The 18,361-nt window shown below is 34.1% G+C and overlaps 1 protein-coding gene across 1 annotated transcript; it reads right to left on the reverse strand.

Moving 5' to 3' along the window:
- Positions 1-699: 699 nt before the first annotated feature.
- On the reverse strand, positions 700-18,310 carry LOC128192933 (ribosome biogenesis protein SPATA5-like). The gene is made up of 16 exons (XM_052866022.1): positions 17,987-18,310; positions 17,747-17,864; positions 14,769-14,921; positions 14,046-14,104; positions 13,257-13,832; positions 10,183-10,312; positions 9,750-9,806; positions 9,539-9,662; positions 8,784-8,921; positions 8,427-8,544; positions 8,203-8,336; positions 7,730-7,939; positions 3,712-3,845; positions 3,120-3,246; positions 2,231-2,395; positions 700-1,507 (listed from the first exon to the last, which is right to left on the reverse strand). Exons 1-16 carry the CDS (start codon positions 18,165-18,167, stop codon positions 1,331-1,333), a joined length of 2,601 nt encoding a protein of 866 aa, XP_052721982.1. The 5' UTR covers positions 18,168-18,310; the 3' UTR covers positions 700-1,330.
- Between the last annotated feature and the right edge of the window lie 51 nt (positions 18,311-18,361).

Below are 18,361 nucleotides of genomic sequence, written 5' to 3' on the forward strand. Positions count from 1 at the left end.
CCTTATAAATAAAAATAAATCTTTCTGACCTACATTCTTAAAATACATCAACTTTCTCGTAAACTACGGTGTCCTTGCTATACACCACTGCTTCAGGCAAAAATACAAGGGGTTTTTGCCGATCAAATATTCTCAGCGTATTTTACAAGTTCAAGAAATGTCACAAACAATCCACTAACATGGTTTTCACCTGAAGCAATAAAATTTTATTTTCCATTATCAAATGTTTACATTTCAAAGTCACAATTAACATTATAAGTCTGTCAAATGTCATCAGCAAGATCTTTTTTTTAATGGCTGGTAGGGTGGAGTCCAATTAGGATTATCAATGATTAATAGAGTTATTTGCATTGGATTTTCAAAAACCTACCCCCAAAAAAACGTACCTACATGTACCAAAAAAAGTAAAATCTCCCATAATCAAGAAATTTCTAATCGGGGGCGGGGAATAGAATACCTATGTACCTACGACGTCATTATTACTTTTAAGGTAAATTTAGGCACAATATTTGCTGACGCCTATGCAGAAACAAAAATATTTTTACCATGCAACTCTTTTCACTGAATACACCAAAACTGATTTTCCCTTCAGAGCAATTCATTATTTTCTGTTAAAATTCACTTGACTGTTTTTATTTTTTTGAGCCGTTCTGTGATAGGACCTTGAGAAGAGCTCAAACAAAAACACAACATGACAACTTTAAAAGGATTTGATGATGTTTTTATTCCTCAAAGACATACAGACTGATGTTTTAATAAAACAAAAGTGTGTATGTAATAATTAGAGTAAGTATTTGTTTCCATTTCCACTCCGAATACAATATCATGTTTAGACATCAGTTTCCTGTGCTGTGTGTGAACAGACCTCATTCACAGTGCGTACAGGGTCCAACAACTGATGACTTCAGTCTATTACACGGTGGTCAGTTGGTATCTGTTCTCATCACCTGACCTGAACACCACTGTATATGGTCAAAGGAGGTGATGGAATGGTATTCAGTAATTATACAATGTTATACAATATCATTGTTACTTTTTCATCTTTCACTGAAGGGTTGTATGTGTAACAATAATTACCTGATATTCATACTGTCTGTGGACTACTTGCAATGGGATTTTGTGGGATACTTTTGTTAAAGGCTTCATTAAGGTGTCAAGCATGATTTCACACTGTAGACCACTGGTTAGGTGACTCCATGTGTATACTTTGTAGTCTGGTGGATCCTTTATCATAAAGTCTGGTTTGATTTTCTCAGACTTTAGACCACTGGTTGGATGATTTTTGTGAATATTTTGTATGTATACTTTGTAACTGAGTCTGGCGTGGTTTTCAGACTGTCTGTAGACCACTGGTTAGGTGGTAATTCTGATAGAACTGGATCAGCTGATCACTGATACGAGGGGAGACAACTGTCAAAGCTTTATCAAAATGTCTCTGCTCCACTCTCTTACTGAGGATATCCTCCTGAAGAGCAAACATGGCTGCCTCGTGGCAAACAGCAGAAACCTAAATAGTTAAAAATGCATGTAGTATTTTAATTTTTGACTTTTTCACAAAGTTATGAACTAGACAAACTAGCCTAATAATAATATCATAATCCTTGAAGACCCATGATGAGAAAACGAAATGGATTACTTGTTCCGGATGAGATACTCCGTAGCATCATGATGATTTGTGTGATAATTGAGACTATCAATCTTTCTATATGCCAGCACCTCTGGCCTCACAATGAGATGCTTAGTTATCGAGCTTATTGCTTATATTAAGGCAACAGTTTCATAATTTAGATGGACCAGGTGTCCTTACTATTTGTACATTAGGTAGCAGGGTTTTAATTAAATTTAGTACATTTTAAATACAGTTTATATAGTTTATATAAATATGTCAAAAAAAAACCAAATGAACACAATTTCTCATCTACTTTATCAAATGCATAAAATAAAGGAGATGGGTATTGAGAGTCACCAAAGCAGTAATTAATTTCACAAATAATTTTTTACATAAAATATTAGCTAGTTTTTTTTAAATATTGGCCCTTTCATAAAACACTGGACATGTCTGAAGTATAGGTCCTTTCACATACATGTAGTTCTGACTTGTAAATAAAGCATTGGCCAAAGGCAAGTTCAACAGAGCTAGAATTTCTGCTAGTGAACATTTTGTAAGAGAGATAGAGAATTTTAGTGAATGCTTGGATTTTTGATCATGCCTCTACTGGGCGAATATTACCTCAGCTCCCGAGTATTTGCCTGTGGCTGTCACTAGTTTGTCAACATCCACTGTACTTCCTGTGGGCATCCTGTTCAGATGAATTGTGAAGATCTGTCGCCTTGTGGGCAGATCTGGGAGAGGGACGTAGAGAATCCGGTCCAATCGCCCAGGGCGCATGAGAGCCTGAAAGTAAACAGACAATAGAGATTCTCTGAACAAACAGCTAATACATGTATAACACATAGAGTTGTAAAAGAGGCAAGCAAAGTGTACAGCTACCAGTATAACAAAAAATAGAGTTGTAGACTTGTAGCATAGGTCATGATTGTATACAGCTATTGCACATAGACTTGTAACAGATGCTATTATAGCATACAGCTACTAGTATATCAAATACAAGAGACCCATGGGCCACATCACTCACCTGAGTGACAATAGCCATAATTCTGAATACGAGCATGATAGTATCAAATATCTTCACAATTAAGTACAGTAGATCTACCACAAAAAGTTATTAAATCAATGAGGGCTGAAATCTACATGAAAAAATTTACATAACACTCTAGCATGGGTTATGTATTTTTTCTGCAATTATCACTACCTTCATAGCTGCATGAATAATATTTAAACAATAAAATGCTTTCTTTAGTGATTCATAAAGCTATGAAGGTAGTGATCATTGCAGAAAAATACACAATCCATGCTAGCAGGTTATGTAATTCTTTTCATGTAGATTTCAGCCCTGTCATTTTCTTTAAGGCTATGAATCACAATCTGTTTTCATAAGAAATAAAAGAGAAAATACTCGGAAAATGTAACTATAATTCTATATGCACTTTTCTGAGATATCAACAAAAAGGTTAACAGGACCAGGACTATTGCTTTCACAAAAATGATGACCCCTGACCTTGTCAATCATATCCGGTCGATTAGTGGCAGCCACTACTGTGACATCCCTCAGGCTCTGCACCCCGTCTATTTCTGTCAGAAGCTGGGCCAGCACTCTGTCCCCGACACTGCTACTCCCCGAAGAACTTAATCAATGAAATGAAACAAAAACACATGCTTAAAAAATAGAAACATACTGTTAACATAACACTTGTGTCAATTTTTTCCTGATGTGCATGCAAAAATAAAGATAAAATGCATACTCTAATATAAGGAGCTACAGAAACAGTGAGAGTCTGAACAACCTGCATATTTGTAATGAGAGTTGTGCTTGTAATGCCTTACAATTGTATCATTCTTCACAAAAATAGTAGAGTTTACAATGAGCATACAGACTTATTTATTTGAAGGAAAGATCTATACTAAGTTTCAATAAGTCAAGAGGAATCCACATTTAAAATGATTTTCAATTGGGATGTGCAAATGTTTTAATGTTATTTACCAACATACAATGTAAACATATTAAATCAAAATCAAAATATAAGAAATTCAAAAACTTAATCAAATATCTATAATCCCTGAGCATTTATTGACCAGGATATGCATATTACCTGCCCCTTTCTATTGCCAAAGCATCAATTTCATCAAAAAAGACAATAGATGGCGCTGCTGCTCTGGCTTTTCTAAATACCTCCCTCACAGCTCTCTCAGATTCACCAACCCATTTACTAAACAGCTCAGGGCCCTAACAACAATAAATTAAAAAGTTCATTATATATACACATTCACTGAAATTCACAAATCATATTCATACATGTATATGTTAATATATATATATATATATATAAATAATTATACTTTTTTATTCAAGAAATTGCAATTTAATTTTGCTTCAAAATCTGTTTAGATATTTTCAAATATACATGTATCTTTTTTCAGAATATGATTAATTGTATACATGTAACTTAAGATCAGGGTTACAGCTATAGGGAGATAACTAAGAATTTCATTGTGATGTAACACGATGTAACACTTGCTACCCATTATTTCATTCATATATGACAAGATTTTTATAATTCATGAAACAATTGACTTCAAAAACTCATTTCACTTTTATTGAACCTTGACCATTTAAAAAATTGGTTGGGCAAAATAATTTGAATTTCATGATAAGAGAGCTAAGTAAACAAGAGAACATGTAATTTTGGTGCAATTTCCTAAAATAAAATATCAACACAAGTTGTAAATGTTACCTTAATTATACATATAGGTTGCTGAGTTAAGCATTCAATGACAAATTTTGATGAATGACTTAATCATTGTGTAAATAACACTTCTGATGCCAATAGCTACAGTTTATAAATTTGTTTCTCTAAGCAAACATGTGGCTGACAATACTGGGATCATCCATCTTGAATGTAACAGTTTGTTTGACGTTGTTTCAATAGATAGATAAATAATATGCTCCTGGTAAATGATTTTTCCAAATCAAATACATTATATCAATCAAATTAAAACTAAAGATTTTTTTTTTTCAATCTAAATCAAAATTCTAAAGGTCCTTGCTTTGTAGAGCTGACAAACAATTTACTTGCCTGACAAAATCATACAAAAAGTGATGAAAATGCTGTTGGCAGAGATATCAGTGCTAGCATTCATAAAAATTAGTCACGAATCTCAGTAACAATCACTCAACAACTGATATGCCCTGTATGAATATATCTCTTATTCAACCTATATTTCAGGTTCAATGAGAGGGCATGCTGAATGTCACATCTGGTGTGACAACTAAACTTTCACTGCAAGGTCAGAAAGAATCAGCTGATATAGCAACAACAGCCACCCTCTTATAACCCCCCCCCCCCTCCCCATTTTACAATATAAATGCATATGTACATAGACAAAAAGAAAAAATTCACATGCTTAAATTTTACAATGTGTATATTTAAATTCAAGAATTAAAAATCTTATCTCAAAACCAAATATACATGTATAATCTTATGCAATCAATAAAATGTTTTCCCAGCTAAAAATATGTTGGTTGACATGACATCAATATTCACTATATATCCATTGACAATCATCTGGTATGAAATTTCATTTGATTGATGAATTGCAAACATATCTTTTACATTAATTTACATAATTTTTTCAGTAAATTACAGCATTACATTAACAAGATGAATTTCCTACATGGATTAAGATTCAAGCAAGAATTCTTTAACTGGGGTGCACTTTTCACTTAATAAAAACAACTACTAACAGTCAGGAAACAACTATGTGGTTTAATGTGATTTTGATGCTGTCAGTTACTTTCATTTCTTCAAAGATATTTAAGTAGTTGAGTAAAGGTGAAATATATACTCGACAATTATGTCAAATAATTGGAAAGCTTAAGGTGGCTCACTACATCTTGAATAGGTTTCTCAGCAGAAAGTTACTTGATTGTGAAAGATAGCATGATGAATAAGAAAGATTCAATTCAAATAGGTGAAAAAAAATGCAATTTTGGATGAAAGCAAAATGATTTCTTAAAATGATTAAGCAAATATGAAAAATATCCCAGGCAGATCTATGGTACTTTAACCACTGAGCTATGATGATATACAACCCAAAGCGATTAATACAAACAATTGAACAAAACATTTGAATCATCATCTTGTGACATAGTGTCATGAAATGTAAAAGCCTTGATGTAGTTAGCTACACTGTACTTTAATAGGCATTTGATCTAAAAATGCAACAGCTTTACCATGCATTTGAAAGCTATTAGAACTTAAAGGGGCATGGTCACGATTTTAGTCAAAAATAAATTTTCCGATTTTAATGTTTACAGTGCTTCAGTAATGCATTTTTAATAGGCAACCAAAATTTGAGTGTTATTCATTGAGTTTTAAGCGAGTTACGGAGCTTTCTAATACAAATCTTTGCTATGTAAACAAAGCTTTTATTTACTTTTTAATGTTGAAGTGAGAATTCCAGTTTTAGACCTTAAGATCAATTCTATGTAAGAATCAAAGATTTATAAAATGGTCTGGCCACGCAATTTTCCTTATATTTCATACATGGACACACCTAGGTTTAAAACGCAAAAAACCACTAAAAGTTGGTTGCTAGAGGTAACCGTTGCCATAGTAATTGAGGCTAAAGATGGAAAAATAGCAAAACTTACCTAATTTGAGGCCATATTGGAAGGTTTTGCCCACTAATGTAAACTATCAAAGACATATAACAGCCTTGTACTGTTTTTTTAATTATTTTAAAAAATTGATGGAAAACCAATACTTTTAAAATGTTACCATGGAAACCGTTACAAATTTTTGAAATCATTTTTTTGCGGTTTTTTAAAAAGCTGAAATGGGAAACTGTTAAATTTTTACATCCATATCAATATCAATGCTATACATGTATATATTTTATTATGAAAATTGACATCCGTTGCTATGGCAACAAGCTCAAAAAATAGGAAAAATTGAGAAATTTAAGATGATTTTTATATGCTTTTATTCCCGATTTTAGAATTTTTTTTGTAATTTTTTTAGTTGGAACTTGTAAAAATATATCTAATTTTTCAATATATACCACAAAAAGCTATGTTATGTAACAGAGAAGTGTTGTTGCTATTGAAAATTAAGTTGCATAAAAAATCTCACAGAAATTCTTACTTTTTGAAAAGTCCATAGCTGCGGCAGTTATTTTTAGAAAATTTCAGATTTTTTTCAAGTGTCGTTAAAATTTAGGACATACTTTATTTTTTCTCACCATTTGATTTCAAATATTTATTCATTATAAGTAAATAATATCCATTCAAAGATGCCAAAAAATATTATAATTTTTCCTTATTTTTAAGCTTGTTACCATAGCAATGGTTCTCAATTTCCATATTTAAATTCTTAATTGCTCAATCATTATAGTGTTAACCAAAACCAAGATTTGCACTTTTTATTCAAATTGAATGAAGAAAACAGATTTTAAAATTTCTGTTTAGTAACCATGGAAACGCTGTAAAAATATGCGTTTCTCCATGAATTTTTTTCTTCCCTTTGAAAAATGACAACTATTTTTAATAATATATTCTACCCTGGAATCCCCAAGTTCTGCACATTACTCACAATATGTTCTTAAATAAGCATTAAAATGCCATTTTTACATCTTTACCATCAGTTACCATGGCAACGGGACCACATAGCAACAAACAAATGGTGTTAGGCTTTCTTACTCACCAAAGTTTATCAAATTGTCAAGTATGAAGAAAATCTGTGATCTGCGAATTTTGATTCTTACAAAGAATTGGACTTAAATGAATGTGTTGAACGTTAGGAACTGTTTATTTATGCTTAAAATGAATAAGAATATAGATGAATCAGCTTGAAAAAGATTTTTTACAGGTATACTGAACCTATCAGAATGTAAATAAAAACAGGGCACTAGCCTTGTTTACATGACATAAAATTGTGAGCCCTGTATCTTGCATATAACTATTAAACTGACTCTCAAATTTCATTTCATCATTGGAAATACATTCCTAAAGCATTGAAAATAATAAAAACAGAATTTGACCAAAATCATGACCATGCCCCTTTAAACATCATAGCATAAATTCAAACGTCACTCTCACACACTCTCTACCTTTACTGCCAGGAAATTCAAACCACTCTCAGTGGCAAGAGCCTTGGCAATCATAGTCTTGGAGCAACCTGGAGGGCCATACATGAGAATTCCCCGAGGTGGGGTGATTCCCATCCTGCTGAAGGCCTCTGGGTGTCTGAGGGGCCATTCAACGGCCTGTTTTAATTTCAGTTTGACCTCCTCCTGACCTCCAATGTCTGACCAGTGAACCTACACATAAACATTTAGTGAAAATCTCTGTGACAGAACTTTCTAGTATGACTATGTGAGCATGCAATCAAAACTGACAGAAATTGAAATTTTTTCAAGGGGAAGGGGGGGGGGGGGGGGTCTGAACGCTGCCCCCCCCCCCCTTTCTAGATCTGCGCAAGAGTACCTGTATTTAACTGTTAATTTTCAATGCATTAGAAAAGGAAATATTAATTCTTTTTCTTATTACAAATTCAAATGATTTTGCAGAGATATTTAGATACCTTTGGAATTTCTAGCTGTATTTCTCTCATAGCACTGGGCTGAATGGTAGTCATGGCAGCAGTAACATCACAAAGTTTAATTTTGGTGCCTTTTCCAACATCTTCAATTTCTCTTTTTATAGCATTAATATTGGCTGTAATATTTTACAAACAAAAATTATGGCAAACAAACAATTGTTTCATTCCCCTATAATTTTGGTCATATTCTGCCAGACATGACGTACCTTGTTGGCATAGACACAAAATATCTGCTCCAACATATCCATGTGTTGTGTCCGCAATTTGCTTTCTATCATCTTCTCCCAAACTGTTCGGTATATTACTTAATAATTTCTCTAAAATCTTAAAAAAAAGAAGAACAAAAATAATAAAGTTCAATGTGAATAATTGAGAGAAAAATAAAAATATAGTATTCTAATATATATGATACATGCAATTTTGAAAAGAAATATCAATGCAAGCTAACAATTATGATTAGCAAAATAAATAATTTTACATCCTCCACAAAATGGTATTTTTACATACTAAACTTTTGCAAAGTACAATAACTCTTGTTACAATAGTTATTTCAGTATATTTACTTCTAGCCTCTCTTTGGCTGTAGGAACTCCAACTTCCACCTCGCGGTCTAATCGCCCAGGGCGACGCAGTGCAGGGTCCAGAGATTCTGGTCGAACTGTTGCAGCCAGAACCATCACAAATTTATCAGGGCTCGATTTCTGTAAAATCACATACAGTAATCTGCTAAAAAGATTTCAGTAAGTACTCCAGCAGATATCTTTTCTTCAGCAATGAACAATATTTATCATCCTTCAAATGTGAACAAAAATAACAAAGCTTAATATCCTAAAGCCTTATTTACATCATGTACAAATCAGATCAAGTAAATATGAAAATCATAAGACAGATATGAAGTCAGATGGAGTCAGATGAATAAAGACAAATGCTCTATTCTGTCTGACAAGTTTTGACCAATCATTAAAAAGGTCAGAAAGGTTGATCTAAATACAGTACATGTGGATTTTCCCGAACTTTTACAACTGATTAATTTAACTTTAAACTGAATTTTATGTATTTTTGAGTTGGAAGTGTTAAACCTACAGAAGGATTAGTGCATCATATATAACTGAGCTCAAATTAACTCGCAAGAAAAAAAAAATACGTTAAATACTAAATAATATCAATGGATAAGACCATTGTACTAATATTTTATTTTTGTAAAATAATAACAGGTACACTGTAGTAGGTTATATGTGGCATCTTGTATACACTGACCAGTAGTGACAAATGCAGTAAAAATGGTGGTAAACTTATTTTTTTGCTCTACTAAACCTACTGAAACTATTCCATCCATCAAGGTCAACAGAGTAGAAACAAGGCGACGTAAAGCCTCGTTTTGAGTTTTGTCACGATTTGCAAACATGGAGTCGATGTCATCCATGACAATAATGCTTGGAGCTCTGAAAATGGAAAATAGCTTCATAGAATGGTTCCTTCCTGGTCAGATTTAAAAACTGAATTCTAACTCTGTCATATCATATATTTACCTTTCTTCTGCTTCTTTGAATATGTTTCTTAACCTTGCTTCAGACTCTCCATAAAACCTGAAAAGTTTTATTGTGTCAAGTGATGGGCAAGCTTTTGCAGTAATCATGTTTCAATAACATGCTTCATATTGCACTGAAAAGATCTAAAAGAATTAACTGGTCCCAGAGCAACACACCATCAGTTACGTATTTTGAGCCCCATCTGACTAACTTCTAACCCTAGAGCAAATTCCAGGCTATTTCCACAAATCAAATCTTTAAAAGAGGTATGCAATATCTTTAATTTAGTTTTGTGTGGGAAAATGTTTTTTCCAACAACTTCACTGAAACATTTAGAAAAAAAATAGAAAAAGGTTGGTGATTACATTTCTTACAAAGTCAGATGTTCTTATTTTTCCCAATAAGAGCAAGTGGACAGAACTCATTGACCTACTTGCTGATGATGTTCGTGGTAGACACAGTCGCAGTGTGTATGTTCATTTCATTGCACATCGCCTGAATAAGCATGGATTTTCCTGTCCCACTTGGGCCAAACAAGAGAATGCCACGCGGAAACGGGAGACCTGAAACACAATGGAACTCTTATCGCAATGTTATACGTATTCATAAATGACAAACAGTCAATAGAGCAAATTATTAGTACAAGGAAGCCGTCCATGTAATTGCCAGGTAATGCCTGCATGAAATGTCCATGGTGCACATACAAGTACAAATTGAATTACAAATCCCATCAAATTTGTTTTTTCACCTTTTCATAATTTGAGAAATGTATTCATCATTATAGTAAGATTTTTTTCTTTCATTAAATGGGATGTAGTATGACAGTTTTCAGTAAAGTAACATGCTCTTTTTAAATATTAAAATATATAAAAAATTTCACAGAGATTCTAATTTTTTATTAAACTTGGATTTTTAATTGATAACATTTTGTTATTCAAGTTATTTTTTGTGCAAGTCTAAATTTTATACAGATACCCTCTTAAATAATAGTCTCCTTGTAAATAGGTGAATATATTTGATTTTTTTTTATGAAACTTCCTAAAATTAGATATAGTTTGTAAAATCTAAATTAGATATAGGCTTGATATTTGCAATCAAAAACTGCATATATATTTGCTTGCATTAGTCAATACAAGTCTATATATTGGTACATAAAAATACAAATGCAAACAATAAATTCAACCTATTATAGATGGAATATTTACTTTTTTTAAATATTAAATTTTCTTTTCAACTCTGATCTTAACTATAAACAAGAGGCCCAGGGGCCACATCGCTCACCTGAGCAACAATTGCCTTAATTCTGATCAAATTAGCATTACAGTATCAAAATATCTTGACAACTAAGTACAGTAGATCTTGCTTAAAAAAATTGAAAATCTGCCAATTTTTATCCACCTCTTTCTTTTGGTAAATACCAAGCCCCTTTTCTTGTTGTACCTGTAAGATGATTTTTCTCTTTTCCTATATACCCCCCCCCCCCCCCCCCCCATTTTGTTGCCCCACTTTTCTCTAGGGTATCATGGTTTCACCAAACTTATATCTGCATAACCTGTGCTTTCACACTAAGTACTAAGTTTTGGACCGAAAAACTTTCCCAGAATATTTTTAACGATTTTCTCTATATATGTAAAAATTCAAACTGCCATCACGGCCCCGCCCTACCACTAGGGACTCTGATTTTGAATTTACAATACCCGAGGATGCCTCTACACAAGTTAAAGCTTTTCTGGCCAAATGGTCTTTAAAAAGAAGATTTTTAAAGATTTTCTCTATATATACCTATGTAAAAATTCATCCCCCACTGTGGCCTCACCATACCACTGGACTATTATTTTAACAAACTTGAATCTATACGATTTGGAAATGCTTCCACTCAGATTTGGGCTTTCCTGGCCTAATAGTTTTGAGAAGAAGATTTTTTTAGAGATTTTCTCTATGTATAAAAATATATCCCCCATTGTGGCCCTGCCCTACCCTCAGGGACCATGATTTGAATAAACTTGAATCTACATTATCTGAGGATGGTTACCCGCCAATTTGAGCTATCTTGGTCATATAGTTTTTGAGAAGAAGATTTTTAAAGATTTTCTCTATATATTCCTATGTAAAACTTGATCCCCCAATTGTGGCCCCACCTTACCCCCAGGGACCATGATTTGAACAAACTTGAATCTACACTACCTGATGATGCTTCCATTCAAATTTGAGCTTTCTGGCCTAATAGTTTTTGAGAAGAAGATTTTCTCTATATATTCCTATGTAAAACTTGATCCCCCCGTTGTGGCCCCGCCCTACCCCAAGGGACTATGATTTGAACAAACTTGAATCTACACTACCTGAGGATGCTTCCATTTTAATTTGATCTTTTCTGGCCTAATTGTTTTTGAGAAGAAGATTTTTAAAGATTTTCTCTATATATTCCAATGTAAAACTTGATCCCCCCATTGTGGCCCCACCATACCCCCGGGCACCATGATTTGAATGAGCTTGAATCTACACTACCTGAAGATGATTCCATTATAATTTGAGCTTTTCTGGCCTAATAGTTTTTGAGAAGAAGATTTTTAAAGATTTTCTCTATATATTGCTATGTAAAAATTCATCCCCCTATTGTGGCCCCACCTACCCCCGGGGGCCATGATTTGAACGAACTTGAATCTACACTATCTGAGGATGCTTCCACTCAAATTTGAGCTTTCCTGGCCTAATAGTTTTTGAGGAGAAGATTTTTAAAGATTTCTTTATATATTCCTATGTAAAACTTAATCCCCCAATTGTGGCCCCACCCTACCCCCGGGGACCATGATTTGAACAAATTTGAATCTACACTACCTGTGGATGCTCCCATTTTAATTTGAGCTTTTCTGGCCCAATAGTTTTTGAGAAGAAGATTTTTAAAGATTTTCTCTATATATTCCTTATAAAAATTCATCACCCCACTGTGGCCTCACCCTACCCCCAGGGACCATGATTTGAACAATTTTGAATCTACACTTCCTGAGGATGCTTCCATTTAAATTTGAGCTTTTCTGGCCTAATAGTTTTTGAGAAGAAGATTTTTAAAGATTTTCTCTATATATTCCTATGTAAAACTTGATCCCTTTCTTGTGGCCCCTCCCTACCCCCGGGGACCATGATTTGAACAAACTTGAATCTACACTACCTGAGGATGCCTCCACACAAGTTTTAGCTTTTCAGGCCAAATAGTTTTTGAGAAGAAGATTTTTGAAAAATACCAACAAATTTTCAATAATTCTCAATTATCTCCCCTTTAAAGAGGGCGTGGCCCTTCATTTGAACAAACTTGAATCCCCTTCACCTAGTGGTGCTTTGTGCCAAATTTAGTTGAAATCTGCCCTGTGGTTCTTGAGAAGAAGATGAAAATGTGAAAAGTTAACGACGACGACAACGACTACGACGACAACGACAGACAACGGACAAATTGTGATCAGAAAAGCTCACTTGAGCCTTTGGCTCAGGTGAGCTAAAAAACAGATAACTAACCAGAAGAACTGAAGAGATGGGGAGACTTTAGAGGAAGCATCACAGTCTCTCTGATGGCAGCTATCTGTGCTGACATCCCCCCGATGTCCTGGAAGGTCACTCCAGATTTCCTCTGTTCTTTAGCTGCCTCCTCTGTCTCCCTCACCACAAAGCACTTGGTTGTAGAACAAATTCTGTAAAAATCCCAAGTGTTTTGGCATGGTCGCTGCTTGACAGGTGTTTGGAACAGTGAACTGTTTAACAGATCGTCGCCCCTTTGGGGGGAGGTTATTGTTGCTACGGAACTGGATTCCTTTCCTGGAGTCTCTTTGGGAGATTTTAGCCTCTCTCTGTTTGGGGTTGAGCTCAAATGTTCACAAAAGTCTCGACTGTCAAGTTCATTTGAAACAGAGGATTCATTCATATCTGACAGGTTTAGTTGGTCCACCCCCTGGGTCAGGCTAGTGATATTGTCTGTACTTAGATCACAAAGAACAGCATCCTCTGTCTGCACTGTTAGCTGGATGACCTTCATTTGACATATCTGCCCAAAGTAGGTCAAACATACCTCACTTTCCAGTCTCAAGCACTTACAATCTAAATTGACAAATCAAAATCAATTTGAAAATTAAAATCGATCTTTAATGGAATGCTACACTTTGAATATATTATAATACGCACAATCATGTACATGATTTTTGTACCATGTTTGAAGTCTTTGTAGCATAATTTGATTTCTTTACTTTGTTTATGACTATTTGGTTTTTATTTAATCAGTATGCTTCTTTAAAAAAAAATGCTTTTACTTACAAAGAGATTTTTGAAGGTAATTGATAAAATCTTCTTCTTCATAGAATTGTTTCCAATCTCTGAAAAAAATTTAAAAAAAATTTAATAATAGAAAGGTAAGATATGTCCAATTTGACATTTGGGCAATAATGGTGCCTAAGACCCATTGATGAGGACAACATTTCTTTTAAAATCCCTTACTCATCACATGTTGCCTGTTAAAGCCCTGATTGTTAGTCAACCACTACTGGTTTGTTTGTATCCTTCACTAAATATATTAGTATATTTCTATATAGCAAAGGGCAACTTTTTCATGTCAGAGTCGTGTTGCGGCTGGTCCAATAATTTTTATGTTGAAAGCAGACTGATCAACTGCTTAAAAGTAATCACAACTTGCACTTGTTTATCAATTTGTTAAAATATACATTGTTTTTAAAGCCATTCTTAAAATTTGATGTCTTTCTGGATTACTTCTAATATTATACAAACAACTGTGCCACGATTGATGAGTCCCAGAGATTGAATAAATTAAATGTATCAACCTCATGCAGGTTCTGATAGATGGATGTTTATTGATAATGATTTATTTTAATGAACACAAAAAGTGTTGCTGGCTATAAGCCTGAAATTTATTTACTTTCAGTTTGGGCAAGTTTATCATGAAAACTATCTTTCCAGATATGACATTTCACTTGCCCTGCATTAAGGTCCCTGATTTCAGTAAACCCAACAGCATTTACTTACTTTGGTTTGAGCCTTGCCTCTGCTGCCCGGACAGGACACTGTGTAAGGGATTGTACAGTCACATGATCCCCTGAACCAAGGAGGAGTAAAGTCATCAAGTCTTGTGTCAAAGCGACTTGTGAAGAGGGAGAACTGGGCGAAGGCCAAGCAATTCTTCAAATTAAATATATCTTGTGTGTTGAAAATATACTTTATACCTTACAGTAGGTTTGACATTCATAAATAACAATATGCCTTTATAAAAATGTGTTAGTTCAAAATCAAAGCAGTGTTATTTTCATTGCTAATAGTCTCTACACTATCGAAATACAAAGCATACATGTATTTCAGATAATATTATTTTTAATTACATACCTGTTAACCTTTCAAAGCTGCTATGTGGGAGAATCTCCCCCTTACCAACTTGGCTAAGGGGGAGATTTTGCGTAAACGACGTTTTTTCACGTGAAATGCAAATATACCGGTATATGAAAAATACTGTTAGATACCTTATTTTACCATTGTAATTACCGTATTTTCCCGACGACTCGTCGATGCGGACGACTCGTCGAATTGCTCATTTTTAGCCAAAATTTTAACAAAATCCTACGACACGTCGATTCAGACGACACGTCGAACTTATCACTTCAAAATGGTGTATAAAACTGCAGTAACATTATCAGTGTATGATGAAACGATGTCCCCGATATTGCTACCAATTATTATTAATGATTAACATTTAAACAATTACTCTTTATACTTTTGCATCATATTTTCAAATACCGACAACATCTACAAAGTCGCTTGCATTGTAAACAATTCCCGATATCGCGTGTTATGCAAAATTAAACTTACTTTGACAGAAATATGTTATTCCCATGCATTAAAATAATCACCCACTCTGACCATCGCCAGTGTATTCGCCATTACGTAACCAGCCACCTGTTGACTCGGCGCGTGGTCAATGTTTGTTTAACAATTTCCGGTGTCAGAGGCATGCACCTGTCTCGTGTCGGACTTCAAAGGGGGATCTCAAGTGCAGAAGAATAGCAATTACTATGATTCGATGAAACTTGTTTACTTTGTATCCAGTAATACAATTACACGCTATTATTTTAAAGAGACACTGTTAGAATAGATCGATCATTTGTACGACTTGATAATGACGATATACGACATACATACGTTTCCTAAATTTTTTATTAAACAATAATCAAAGAATTGGACAATAATTAATTAATGAACTATAATCACTCTTATAACGGTACTCTTTATGTACACAGTGAGTGAAATTGCCGTATAGATGTCAGCCTTAGCAAGATTATTAACACAACCGGGATCAGTCTACCGTATAAACAATAGAGTCGATAATTGCCGATTACGTATTTTAAGATTGATTTTGACCATAAAATATTTCTTATTTATACTTTCCACTAACAACTCTTTACTAATAAAATAATAAAACTTTAAAACATTCCCCGGACCTACTGCAATATTTTTTTCCATCCAAGTTTGGTTTCAATTTTACTGCGCAATATTATCTTCCCACTATAGTGGTATATGGAATCATGTGACGATGTGTTTATAAAAACAGAACGGTAAAACTTTTAATTGATTAAAAAAAACACCATTGTTCAATAACTGTTATTAATATGTATTCTTGTGTTAACAGATGAGTGAAAATGATAATAATTAAAGATGAACATTGAATTCAACAACGTAATTTTCAATAACACAGCCAGCTCAAGATGATTAAAACCAAGATTTTTAATATTTTTTTTCACAATTTTCTGACTTCAAGCCTTAGACAAGTCGATCAAGACGATAAGTCGAGTGCTCTGCTTCAGAGAAAAAAAATACCGACTTATCGTCGGGAAAATACGGTAATGCATTTGCAATCATTCTAAATTTTATTATTTCTATGATTACCAGTGCAATTACAACTTGTGTTGCTGACTACATGTTCAGAAAACTATTATTTTCTTTGCACGGTACAATACAAGAAGTCAATAGTGCCACTTTTTATATGAAGTCTTAATATTGTTCAGTATTGAACCATCACTGCATGCTGAAATCTAGGGTAAACACAGAAAATTTATTTTGCTTATTTTGAATTTTCAGTGAAACCCAGTCAAGAAAATACCAGAAAATAATATTCATTAAAATTATTTTTTGCCTTATATATAGGATAGATTTTTAATTCACAAAACAACATGTATTTCTCCAGTATCATTTAAAAATGGTCACCTCTGTTGTAATGTCTATATAGCATCCCTGTAATTCATAGTATCGGTACTATAAACTTTAAAGACTCTTGTGAAATGATTTTACACTTTTTCCTCGAGCTTCACTTTATTAGTAGCTTGTATAAACACTCAGTGTTCCAAACTACTTTGATTTTTACCGACCGTGCTGGCCAGACAGAATTAGTCACGACTCACTGCACGTGGCTTGGGTGCTTTACCTGTGCACCTGTTAAGTGACACCACTGGCTGTTATTGTTTTCTTTGGTGTTACAGAGTAAAATCAAGATGTTTTAAGCTTTCACTTATTTTTTTATAAGGCCTAGATGCATAACTAAATACGTAACTGATTTAAGTCAAAACCGGAAGTAATCGTAAAACGTAAACTGGGCTATAACATGTTATACTATGATCACGATAGACAGTACTTGTATGGATTTTGATATATTCAAGCTACACAGCAGCTTTTTGAACTCAAAATAAGAGAAAAACCCGTAGTGGTTGTTGGAATTTGCATGTAAAGATTCAGAATTGGGGGGGGGGGGGGTATGGGGAAGACAGATATGATTGCGGGAGAAATTTGTCTCCCGCGCGGGAGATAGATTGGATGCGGGAGATCTTAGATTTTTGGGTCGTTTTGCGGGAGTCTCCCGCGCAATGTGGGAGGGTTAACAGGTATGTAATTATCATTATATTAATAATAATATATTGTTGTGCATTTATTCTTCCTCAATATTCATTCCATACAACACTTACCCGACATGTGTCTCCTGAATGATACATTCTTGACCAATGGAGAGTCCACATAAACTCATCACAGAGGGATGGACAAGGACCACATCCTTTTTGGTGGCTTTCGGAACCGATGGTTCTACTGTTGATGTTATAAAGATACAAACAGAGCAATCACAGGAAATCATCAAAAATTGGATCATAATCATTTACTGTCTACACATATGAATGATAGTTGCTACACAGGATAAGATTGCTACTTACCTGTGGCGACAGAAACAACACCATGAAACACTGCATCCTTAACATATGCATGCGATAGTGTGTGATTTTCAACACCAGAACATTCGCTAACGTGTGTACTTAAATCTTTACTATGAACAATACAATGACACTTAACACATTCGTGAAACTCGACACGATTTGATTTCGATTTTGCAGGCATGTTGTACCAACAAAAATCGGATATTCTACATTTGAAATATGCATAAAACCGGATACGTTTTTGTTCCGGAAAAATAACGACAGGGAGATCAACCAGACGCTTGGCTGTCTCCGTATGTCTCTGCTCGTCGGTGATTTACAGAGACAGCCGATCGTCTGGTTGAACGAGACTTAAAGACAGTCTTATCTATTCTT

The sequence above is a fragment of the Crassostrea angulata genome, chromosome 7, assembly GCF_025612915.1.
Source record: "Crassostrea angulata isolate pt1a10 chromosome 7, ASM2561291v2, whole genome shotgun sequence".
In the NCBI taxonomy this organism is placed as follows: Eukaryota; Metazoa; Mollusca; class Bivalvia; order Ostreida; family Ostreidae; genus Magallana; species Magallana angulata.